This window comes from Stegastes partitus, unplaced genomic scaffold, assembly GCF_000690725.1.
Source record: "Stegastes partitus isolate 25-593 unplaced genomic scaffold, Stegastes_partitus-1.0.2 Scaffold637, whole genome shotgun sequence".
In the NCBI taxonomy this organism is placed as follows: domain Eukaryota; kingdom Metazoa; phylum Chordata; class Actinopteri; family Pomacentridae; genus Stegastes; species Stegastes partitus.
The window spans coordinates 333229-345987 of record NW_007578368.1 but is presented as its reverse complement, the minus strand read 5'-3'; the positions used below and the strand labels follow the sequence as shown (position 1 = coordinate 345987).

General features: G+C 41.4%; 1 protein-coding gene across 1 annotated transcript in view; it reads right to left on the bottom strand.

Moving 5' to 3' along the window:
* The window catches only part of mpp2b (MAGUK p55 scaffold protein 2b), a 36215-nt gene that overhangs the window by 7794 nt on the left and 15662 nt on the right, over window positions 1–12759 (bottom strand). The window contains exons 2-5 of the mRNA XM_008289805.1: window positions 12180–12280; window positions 3934–4086; window positions 3512–3667; window positions 2557–2784 (exon numbers count right to left, since the gene is read on the bottom strand). Of these exons, the coding sequence (XP_008288027.1) occupies window positions 2557–2784; window positions 3512–3667; window positions 3934–4086; window positions 12180–12280 (638 nt within the window). The remainder of the gene's footprint in view (window positions 1–2556; window positions 2785–3511; window positions 3668–3933; window positions 4087–12179; window positions 12281–12759) is intronic.

Sequence of the window (12759 nt, the reverse complement as noted above, 5' to 3'; positions counted from 1 at the left end):
GCCCAAGAATTGCCTTTGTAATTAATAAAGTTCTATCTTATCTTACATCCTCTTATCCTGGACAATATAATTGGACAGTATATCAGATCAGGCTCACCTAAAACTGATGATTTTGTGAAAAATAAGCAGATTTGTAAGTTGTACAACAGAGGCATACTTATAAGTAGAGCTATACAGGATTTTTGGCGCCAATGTCAATTTTTAGAGGCTGAAAAAATTCAGGTATTATAATATTGGCTGATAATCTGAAAGGGGTCATTTTTTATTGACTTTCCAGCAATGCATTTCACAAACTAGTTTGCAGCTCACAGCGAAGATGCCACTTGACTCCGCACCACTGTCTGTGAAGTGGACTCTGCTACATGTGCTGCATTGCTGAGAGCTTTATAAAGAATGGAGTCAAAGCTTGTCTGCTAGACAAACATTATGATGAAACTATTCCTGAGTCACCCCAAGCATCTTTTTCAGCATTACGTTGTGTACAAAAAAGTTTTCAGGTGGAACAACATACATTCTTATGTAGATATATCTATTCCCATCAGCTCTCTATATAAATATGCAAGCTGGAGTGTGTGACTATGTTTATATGGCTTGAGTACTTACAGAATAAAGTGCATATTATTGATCATGAGAAGAAATGCATGTGCGTATGTATGTAAACTAGACTCAGTTGTATAAGGCAGATCGCAGTGTTTTCAAAGTTCAAAAGTTCCAATATGTAGCTGCAGATGTAGGAGGCAACCGGGTACCATTTTTAAAAGCAACGGAATACTGTATGTCTAAGTCTGTGATAACACTCTTCCTCGCACACAAACACTCTCTCCATCATTTTCTCGTGGATTATGCTCTTGTATATTTCGGTCTGGTGTAAGGAATTAATTTAGCACGGCTTCTTCAAGCTCCACTGTTCCTTTTCTTCTACTGCTGAGACCAATCAGTCACAGAGTTGTATACGCTGCATCCTCTTATTCTCCCGTCCTATTGGCAGCACATCACCAGGCAAGATAACCCCTCTGTTTCCCTTCACTCTAAACTGGGTCACATTTTCAGTGTGACCAGCCTCCTCTGGCTCTTCGAAAGCTAACGCTCATTAGATAACGCAACCCAAGGACAACACTGAGAATTCTTTCCACGTGTGCTCTTTAGCCATTAACAAACACTCGGTTAAGTAATTTCCTACAAATATTTGATATGCAACAGACTAAAACATTCCTCCTAATGGAAAAGCTGCGAACGCATGACAAAAAGAACAAAACACAGAATGTCGGATGGGAACTCCAGTGTCATTAGCTGCTCTCTCATTTGCTTTCTTGCTCAGGAAGACTTAAATTATTGATCCATTATCCATAAGCAGAAAACTACTTTACATTTGGATAACTGACAAAACTGTAATGCTGGTCTTATAGCCAAATAGCCAATGTCATCCAGAAAGTCCTGCTGTGGAATTAGATATATGATCCTTGGCACGGCGTACGAGGTTACAGAGAGCACTTTGGATGCCAGGGAGGACAGTGAGTGGGACGCACTTGACCGATGAAAGTGACAGCATCCTTTTAAACAAATTATGACTTTTTATACCATATTTATATCCAGGACGTGTTGAGCTTTGAAAGAGGAGATTCAGAGTGGAAGATCACTGAGACTTTTTAAAACACAAGGAGTTATGCTAATTCGCACACACAAGAGATCCGACTAATTTGTCTCTGCATTCCATGTGAGAGCAAGATAAATTGTGAGATTGTCGGGGGACGGGTGTGATATTGGCAGCAGCATTTGCATGCAATTTGTGTAAATACTAAATAAGCTGCCTGATTGGTTGGAAGGTTAATTTAAAACTCATCATTTTGGAATTACATTTGAGCTTTTTATCTTTGTTAAATTGCACTCAGTTTAAAATGTTATTCCGGCTTATCATTTGGGCATTTTCCATTGCAGGAACTTGAGGTTCATTTTAGGACGGTCTGAACCTTTGTGCTGTTTCCGACTCCAAGAACCAGCAGAACCTCATTCAGGGCGGTTTTATGGGGAAAAAAGTCCCCTCTCTCGGGTAGACACTTCTGAGCAGCAACCCTGAAGATTTGCTCAGTATTGATTGGATAAAACCAGAAAGGATCATGCTGACTGGTTAAGGTCAGAGAGGACGACAAGCACCTTTTTTCTGCCTTCTAAATGTTCTCGTCAGGTCTTCTCTTCTCTCACATTGCCATCTTCAACATAAAGTTCATCATACTGGCTAACATAATCACCCTCTATTGTTTCGCTTCCCTCGCTCTCAGAGAACTGGGGTAACATCCAGTAGCTACTATCTGAAATTGTTTGGCACACTCTGAATAAGCATTGCAGTCGACCTGTGAGATCTCACACTGGGGATACTGAACGGGCCAACGACAAGGTCGCTCCAGTAAACATTCCTGCAATCTCATGCTGCGTTCCTGCAGTGGAAAGCCGCCTTATTGGCTTGGTGTTTGGTATGACTGCTAGCAGTGTGTCTAACTGCACAGATGTGAAGCAAAGCCCGGTTTGATTTGACCGGCAACCCCACCCAAACCGGCTCACCTGTCTCGGTGTGTGTGGCTCCTGGTAGCTGGGCAGGATCTTCAGCACCACGCTGCCGCTCGCCTCCTTCAGCATCTCCTGGAGCACTTTGGGATCGTTGCCCACCTCCTTGCCGTTCACCTCCTTGATGATGTCCCCCACGTGGAGCAGGCCCTGCTGGTCGATCATGCCGCCATGGAGGATCCTGGCAATCACCAGCTCGCCGCTCTCCACTCGAAAAGTCACTCCCTGCACACGCATACGCAGCGGGAATATAATCATCATTTGTTATGTGGGAAAACTAGGCTAGAAGACCCGAGAGGACAATCTGGCAAAGTCTTCCGCTGCACGGCAGTTCAAAAGACAAGTGGGGGTGAGGTTAAGTGTTGCAGCAACTGCAAGTAATAAAGCCAGAAATAGTTGAAGCTGAAATCAGTATAATGGCCATTAAATGCTGTCTGCAAAAAAACATCTGCTACCATTAAGAAGACATATTTATCTTTGCTTGTTTGACACCATCCAAGGCTATTAAGGCAAATGCAGTGTTATGACACCTTATTTTTCCCTTTAGGCTCCACTTATGCTTCCTTACTTTTGATCAAATTTGGAAATTGTGACACCAGCGATGAGCTACAGAGACCTGTGAATGACTTCACACACTGCTGGCAGAGAGTTTGAGGGTAGAAAGTGACACACTAGAGCAGCTAGCAAAGTTCTCACTGAGTTCTGTGTATTAATCAACAACATGTCAACCAGATGCAGATAAATCCCTCTCATTTTGTGCTACAAGGCTGTATAAATCTGACTTATTTCTCTGTTAAACAGTGGCACAAAAGGATCTCATTATACAGAGTGCATGCACTGCACCAAAGGCATAAATCATACCATTCACTGAGGAATTTTATCTGTTTACAATTTATAGCAGGGCTCAATCCTGCCTCAGTGATTCAGATGGTGCTTAACTGAGCAGACTTACCAGGTGCTCGCCAGACACCTTGCGAATGCCGACCATCCTGACTGCATCTGGTGGAACAGGCTGGTTGTTGAGGGCCGCGTCCATGAAGGAACAGGGGCTGGGAGGGGGAGTCTCGTAGTTTTTGGACGCCACAGAATCATGGGTCTCCAGGAGGGACTGTTAACGTAATGACAGGCGATAAAACCACTGATGACGATAATATAAATTATGCTATAGTGCAAAAATCAGGTGTTAACGCTCTGGTCTGTGTGAACGCTGCACAGACTGATGGGTATAAACTACTGTAGCTCCAAATTAGTGAAATCTATGCCAGTAGAACATGCATCATTAAGCATGTATATCACACTGAAAAGAAGCCAAGGCTTTAGCCCCAGCACCTGTTAATTAAAGCTACAGTTTGCTGTAAGGAACGAGCTCCAAACCTGGAAGTGGGGTTCCTTCAGGATGCGGACGAGCTCGTCGGCTGCCTGGCTCCTGTGCATGAGCGGGCTGAGCTCCTTGAGGATGTCCTGGACCAGCTCCACGTTGTTCTCACGCACAGCCTCGAGCTTGGGTTCTTCAAACCGCTCATGGGCCTGGGATTTAGCGAGTACAAAAAGGCACGTTACTTAACAAAGAGCCTTAACCTGACTCTATGAAAGCTTTGCCTCTCCTTTATATGCTGTGCTTTTCCACCAGCTGATGAAAACCCGCTGTATTTTCTTTAACTTTCAGCTCCATTAGTGCCACCGTCTTGGCGAGCGGTTAACGCACCTCGCTGCGTTACAATGAAATGTGCACTGACTTCTGCAGGCAAGTTTGTTTCCATTCACAGAGGTAGTAAAGAGCACCAAACAAAAAACAGCAACCACAAACCGAGCCCCTGCTGAGAAAAGCACACAGCCCGTGTTCATAAATCTCGACTCAAAGATAAGAAAAGTAAGCACAAACTTGAGTCAAATCTTGTGCCCTGCAGGTTTTCCAATGTGTGCTGTGAAACATCAATATTTCAGGGGACATTAATTTTTCACTTTCTCCTCTTCTGCCGCCAAGGACAGAGGTGGACACGGCTTCTGCACCTCTGGTCCAGGGTCACAGACACAAAATGAATGACTTTATACTTTCCTCACTGCTTTTGACATTGTCAGATTGTGACTCTAGATGTCACTTTGTGGTATTACTCTTAACATTACATTTAGCTATACTGCAGTGTGCCGTATTGCACTGTACTGTATAAACCACTCAGTGCCCTCAGAACTTATGAGCAGTATTCAAAACATAATGCAAATGTAATCATTTACAGCAACACCACTGGCAAGTGCACACTACGCAATGTTGTATTTGAAGATTCACATTGTCAGGCAATCCCACAGAGGATTTGTCTGCCGGGACCGACTACTACTCTGGCAGCCGTGATGTTTGTTTGCTGAGAATAAGAGAGGAAGAATCCCTGCCGAGAGACAGGATACAGTGCACGTACGCACAAATAAATATGCTGATATTCACACACGCCTGCACGCACACAAATCACTGTAAGTGCACGATACTGCACACGGAGGGATACAAACACAGCGCAAATGCCTCAGCACACAAAGCTGCATCTAAAACACAGGGAGCTCTTCGACCCTGTGCAGCGAGACGGCAGCCGGTAGAATTTTTTTTGTAGCCTCACGGAGCGAGCTTGTATTAGCAGCAGACACTACTTATCTTCCTCCTCTCCACCTAGACGTTTCAGCAGTGAAAGCTAATGAGCGCTGCAAGGCAAAAAGCTATTGATGACAAAGCAGCGTTACAATTATAGTAAGTAAACAGTCTCTTTAATGCCTCTTCACAAGCGTACAGGTAGAACTCAGCCTCTTGGCTTTGACTGTGATGTTCAGCATCATTCAGCAGCATCCCGGCTTGTTTTCATTTCGGTACCACATCCTCCATGTCTATGCAACTGCTCCTATATAAATAAACACAGCACTCGGTGCCAGGTTTTTTAAGACATTTGGATTTTCTTTTGAATCAGATTTACTCCATTGCGGGTTCTAAGTGCTGCATGAGACATCTGAATGTGAACACCAGCTTTTATGCTTGATTTCTGTTTCTGTGCGTTCAGCTAAATGTCAATAGCTTGCAGGAAATGGGGTAATAATTGTCAGAATTTAACCTCTTGGCACATATTAACTAAATTGTTTTGCACAAGCTACTTAGTAAAGTAGCAGGATTCATTATTTTGAATGCCACATGGTGCTATTTTACAAACACACTGGAGTCTCTTTACACAGTCTGAACTGAGGAAACGCGATGACTTGGAAGATAGTTTGAATAGCACGGGGTCCGTACTTAAATGTCTAAAAGCAAGTGGCAGCTCATTGAGTCGCCTTAAACGCCTCAATAGTCTCGATTGCTCTGTTAGATATACAGAGGAGCCGAGCACAGAGTCAGAGCCACAGTCACATCTGATAATCACCAAGCGCTGCAGAGGCATTTTTTGTATTTTAGCTCCTGTTGTCAATATCTGCTCATTGTCAGTCTAATCATCACCCTGATTCATTATGAAACCGTGGGTTGTGCTGATTGCATCACTGTGTCGTGAATGCAGTGCAATCAGCTCGACTGACTGAAGCCACAGGGCCGTACGCGTGCAGGCGGGGACCCTTGCCCCGTCCGTCCAGCTCTCTATTAGCATGTTCTTCAATTCTCTGCGCACTAAGTGAAAGCTTGTTAAGTGTTTATAGATCCACCGTCGGGGTCAAGGGAAACCATCATCTTGGAAATCCTTTTCACATCATTCAGCAGCTTGCATCAGCAAATGAATCTTTTATGAGAATGCCCGTCAATACGCTGGTACCGCCGAGCGCTCTGACGGACGGGCAGCACAAACACCGGTGTCACGCTCCTACAAGCAAACCATCACAGATAGACTGCAGCTTCACTGAGCAACAAGCTGCCGTAGCACTAAGAGCAGTGACATGAGCCAGAGGAGTGTATTATCTGGGTTTTAAGTTCGTATAACACCACCAAATACATCTGTCCCTGCTGTGTCTATTACAAATATGTACTGCATGTCCACCCTCAGCTACTTGTTCCAGCTTCTCTGGGAGAACAGAGAAGGTGAGCAAATTTTAATAGCTATCAGCTCCTCTCCGTGAACAGACGAGCCTCAAACAGCTTCTACCGCTGTGTCCAACTGTAACTGAACCATTTCTGATGGATGTTACCAAAACTAATGAACAGCACAAAGAAAAAGCAAAAAACTTTCAGTACATGATGTAAAGTGCACATATACTTTTTCCTTACACCCTTTTGCAGCGTACTCTTTCCTCCCCTTCTCTTCCTGTTGCTTTGGAAAAAGTCCACATTGTTAAAAGGTATGTGAAACTGTGCTCTTGGCAAGAAGTGGAAGGAGAAGACTTTGACAGGAGAGAAAGAACATAAGACGTAGTGGGATGAAACTCTGAAGAGACTGCGTGCCACAGCTAAGCTCTTTCGCTCTTCTCCCTTCACTTCAAAACGCTAAACTCTGTAACGACGACATCGCTCTCCTCCATGTAAATACTGAGAACTGGCTGGGGTTGGCTTCACAAGAGGAACGCCGAGAAATGTTTAAGTTTCTTCCTCTGCGCAAAAAGTTTGGAAGAAATCAGTTTGATCATCATGCAGAAGTGTTGGCTGTATTGATGGAAAACATTTTTTAAACCAGTCTAGACAACAAAACACTGCCGGCCATGTCTACTTTCTGTGGGATGAAGACATGACATCCTTAGAGTTTACAAGCTTACTTGCATGCGGGAGAAGCTTTAGTCCAAAGTCTGTACAAATAGAAGGTGGATTTTTACAATTTTCTTATTTATTCTTACAGACTGGACAACAACAGAACAATTTTATTCCTTCCTGAGTGCTGTAATATTTGTTTTTAAGCATAACTGTGCTGAACTACAGGGTTAAGATGATCCTTTATTATACTCATTATTTTCCTAAACTACTAGAAACTCAGTGTGAAACATTGAACTCATGTCAACAAGTGAAAAACCAACAAGACTATTAGAAACACACCTAAATATTTTATCATTTAAAGCCAGAGTGTTTCTCTCTCTCAAGCCAACACAGAGACACTATTCCAGGCTTTTATTACCTACAGGACTATTGTAATGCTCCGCTATCTGCTCTCACCAAGAAGAATATGTTTCCACTAGAACGGCTTCGAAGCTCAGCTGTAAGTGTGATGACTACGACCAGACAGTCATTTTAAAGTCTCTGCAGCAGCTGCTTTAGAACAGATTTTAGGATCCTTTTGTTGATTTATTAAACTCTTAATGGTCAGATTTGTTTTTGCCTCATGAAGCTTCCTGAACCCTCAGGTCTTCTGGTGGCGGCCTTTTAATTACACCAAAAGTCAGAACCAAAACCTACAGTGATGCATTCTTCTGTTGTTCTGGCTTTCCTAAAGGCCTGAGGGCAGAAGAGAACGTTGATATTTTTAACAGCAAACTCAACATCTAACTTTTTAGTCTGGCTTCTAATTGAGTTTATTTTTTATTTATTGCATTTTTTTTTTGTCTATTTATTTCTACATTTTAGTCTGTTTTACTTACTTCGACCTCGCTTTTTGTTTTATATTTGTCTTATTCTGCTATTCTGAATTTTTAACCTATGATGCCTCTGGTGTTTTTATTTATTTATTGCATTTATTGCATTGTGGGTTTGGGTTTTTTCCCCCTTTTGTTCTGTAAAGCACTTTGTGTTGCTTTCTATTTGTATGAAAAATGTTATACAAACAAAGTCTGACTCACCGGTTGATATATGGGATCACTGTATGGGGATTACAAGCATAAAATTTTGTCACATTGACATCAGTGGTGCCTCTTCTCCTTGTACTTGGCACTTACCCCAAAATCTCATTACTCATCGACATGACTAATAGGTAGCAGGCAGATGAGTGTGTCCTGTAAGTCTGTCAGAGAGAGTGGAGCTGGTCAGAGCAGAGGACAGCTGTCTCAGCTTCAACACACAGTATATCATTTTGGCATCTCTCAGTCAAAACATTTTAAAACTCTTTATCATTTGATGATGTTGTTTAGTGGGGTGGGATCATGAGAGCTGATGTCTTAACTATCACTGCTGAAAAAAAATCTATCTGATGTGCCTCAGGCAGCAACCATGTTCATGGATGAAGTCATGTATTAAAGTTTCACTCGCATTAAGTTCAGTCATGTATGTAATTTCATTCTAATAAAATAGCTGCAACTGTTAACCGCAGACTTACCATTCAACTAGAGCTCCTACAGTTGTACAGTTTCATTTAGCTTTTATCCAAAGCGACGTAGCTAATGGTTTGTGGTGATGTAGCTCTGCGCTCTTATCTGAAGTCAAATCATCATCATGATCCATTACAAGTGAGCATTACCAACAGCAGGGACGCTTTGCTCAGAACGGTGGCTTAGTCAGTCAGGACATTGGTTGTTATAATTCGAGTAGGTTGGGTCAGACAACAGAGTTGATCCAATTTGGCACCAACCTTTAAATTTTCTAGGCTTGAACGTTGTTGGAAACATTTGTGATAACGTAAGTCAAGAAGTCATCAAAATATACGCCGTCGCCCAAAAAGTTGGAATAATTTTAGTTTTCAGACACATTTGTCTTTTTATTGCTGTTTCTACACATCAGTAACCACTTCTGACCAATGATTACATACTGATTCCCAGTTACCAGGTGAAACTAATTCTGGCTTTGGGATCTGACCAAAGAGTGGGACGTCCTGCCTGTTGACACCATCAACAAGCTTGTGGACAGGATGCCACGATGTCTTAACGCATTGATCCGTGTCACAGGTGGCCAGACTCAATATCAGTGATATTTGAAAGAGTCATATTCAAATATTAAATATGTTTCCTGTTATATGACCAAGGTTGGAAAACTGAAACAAAACCCTTAATCCTATTGTTCAACACCCCCAATTTAGTTTAAGCCTGAAAACACAGTTTGCAAAAGTCAATTGTAGTTAAATCATTTCATTACAAGAGGTAAAAGATATATTTTATTTCAACTTCATGGGCAGCTGTGTATATAACACAGATTTTGTCATTTTACTGTGAAAATGTTTTGCCTTTAAGTCTGAGCTGAATACAATGACTTCCATTATTATTGACTTTTCACAATAATGAAAATAATCTCAAACTACTCCCAAACACAGAGAGAACCTACCAAAAGCCCAGAGAATGTAAAGAAGCCAGTTATTTTCAATTTAATGTTTGTGTAAAACCAAATTAAGATCCACATCTGAAGCATTCAAACAAGTATTTGGAACGAATAAATGTAAAAAGCTAATGGCTGCCATTCATTTCTTCATCTTTCATTGATCATGGCGGTTGCTGCTCCATCTACACTTGTCAAGCTGTCAAACGTGATGAATGTGCTGCTCTCTGGCGGCTCTGATTGGTTATAGAAATGTTACATTGCCTTGTTAGAATGACTGACAGGTGGGAAACTGTGGAAATGTTAACGGTCCTATAAAAAGAGAAATGTCTGTATCTTCTTATACGCTGAGGCAGATAAAAGCCTTTCATGTCTTTTTGTGCAATTTTGTGTAATTTTGGCAATCATCCAACCTGCACTATCATAGACAGGCTGCAGGTTGACCAAGCAACAAGGTACAGTGGAGCTGACAGCAGCTACATGAGCCAGAAGTGTGTATTAACCTGGTTTAAGTTTGTACGACAGCATCAGCCTCTGTCCCTGCTGTGCCTGTTACATGTACACCATGGAGCACGTCCATCCTCATTTACCTTTACCAGCTTCTCTACAAGTGGGAGAGAGGAGGAGTTTGACCTTCAAAATCAAATCAAACACATCAAACCGTTGAGAAATTTACCAGAAATCATGCTGTTGATAATACTGAGCAGCGAAGCGAGGGGAGGCGCTGTTGGCCTCTGCACATTTGGGCTTTCATCTGCCCATCCAGCATGACAGTGAGTGAAAATAAAATACCAGATGTCTCTTTTAATTTGCATTTTCAACTTATGAGAAAACAATGAAGCAAGACCATTGAAATGGAAATGTGATTGCACTTGATGAATGTAAGCTGTCTTTTTAGGATAATTACTGCAAGACGGAATTTAAATTTCAAATGTAATAATGGCTGCTAAAAGTTTCCATTTTTCTAATGTAATTTTAATAAAGCTTCTCACAACTCAGTGAAAACATAATGGTTTGTGTTCACTGTTAATGCAAGAAGCTCGTGCAAATGATGATACTCGCATAAAATGTTAATGTGAAGCCAAAGATGCAAAACATCGGTTTACAATATTCATTAATATCATTAATTTGCATGCATACAAAGTGGCACACAGCTTAATATAACCAGGCTATATGGCTAGGAAGCAACTGATTAAAGCTGAATTCTTTTCTTATCGGCTTCTACATTAAGTTAGATACATACATCAGTAACACAAATAAATGAGTAAATAAAAAATCTGTTAAAAAATTTAATAACAAGGATGTCAGAAAAAATCCTTTAAAAAATGTATAAAATTGTAGCATTCAAAACTGTACAAACTCTGAAAATAACAGCAAATTTCTATGAGATAAGATTTTTTTTCTCCTGATTTAAATACATTAAAACTGTGGCCACACTTTGTAAAGAACAAATTACTATTTGCAAAAATCCAAATTAATACTTTTCCTCTGTTATTGGATATTATCTATAATTTAACACAACAGAAAACATCAGTTTAAAAAAGATTATTTAAATGCAGTAAAAAAAAAATCCCTTGTGTAGGAAACAATCACCAACCAGCACAGAGCTCGCTGGACAAATGATGGGTTGGTCACATAAAGGAATATAACGATTTTCAGAGCTCGTCAGCACTAAGACAGAGACCCTGTTGGACTCTTATCTCCTATAAATGCTGAAAAAAGTGACAGTTTAATGACTGTGTTGCAGTTTTTATAGATCAAAATGGCGTAAATAAGTAGAGGCTGTGTTTTATTCGGACAGCTGGAATTGATTAATGCTTCCTCTGTATCGTTTATTGTTCAAACTTGGTGTGTTGCTCGCATTTAGCGTTGGGTCTAATTTCTTTGCAACAGCGTCGTGTTTATTTTATTGCACAGCAAAGCTATATTTGTTAAGCTGCTAGCTGGTGCCAGTAACCAAGCGTAGGCTGCTATGGTTGTGAGAGTGGAATATGTTGCACATGTTGCCTGCCAGTAGATAAACAGTGTTCAAATCATGGTACTTCATCATCTCTGACTTTAAATACTTAATGTATCATGTAATGAGCCTTAGATTCTGTAGAGGGGAGAAGTTTGGGATATGTCTCCCTCAAGATTGAGAAAGAGTGTCCCTGAAAATATAAACACATGTGAGGTTACTTCTCCAAACAAGAGGCACAACAGAGAGTCTAACTGAATAATATTTTATTATATCTCAAATTGTCACTTGGTGCTTGAATTTTGTGTTTTTCTTAACATGAATAAAGACACTTCCACGATAAACTGATGCAGGAAATGCACAAACTGAGGCAATAAATGAAGCATTTGATGATCAAAATTCAAACGAAACCAACGAATAGAAAGCTTCAAACAGACCAGTGGTTGCTATTGGCTGATTAATTGGTGATTGGCCCCAAATTCAGTCGAGGAGCTCCCTCAATTAAAACACACTTCAGCATGCAGTATACACAGTTTATGTTATTCTCACCACTGGGCTCTCCATGATGCCTTTGAGGAAGATGAGGTCCAAGTCATTGGCAGTTGTGGAGCTCGTGCTGTCACTCAGTGTGTCCAGCGCCTGATGCATGGCTACGTGTACAGAAAAAAAGGAGAAAAAACAGAGTTCATATTCCACAGTTACCCGTGAGAAACAGACCGAGTCGTACATTTACAGTAGTACGTGGCTGACTGAGAGGAGAAGTGAGCAGGAGGCAGAAGGACGAGGACGAGGAGGAGGAGGAGGAGGAGGAGGAAGAGGAGAGGGAGCTGCCTCGCATCCTTTCTCAAGCAATTTCACCTCTGTCAGTCACTCTGCGCTTAAGTCTGTCAGAAGCGACAGTATCTGTCTCTCACAACTCCCAACTTCCTGCCTCTCTCTCCTACGCACATGTTCATACGAACACGAAAACAAACACGCGGCTTAACAACAAGGAAGCAGCGGAGAGAATCAACATTGTTCACATGTCCTCGGAGCTTCAGTAAAAAAAAACAGCTGGACTTTTCTTTTCCTCTCTTTTCACTCCGAGGTTACCGTGACCTCAGCGACGTATCGTTTACAGAAGCTCAAC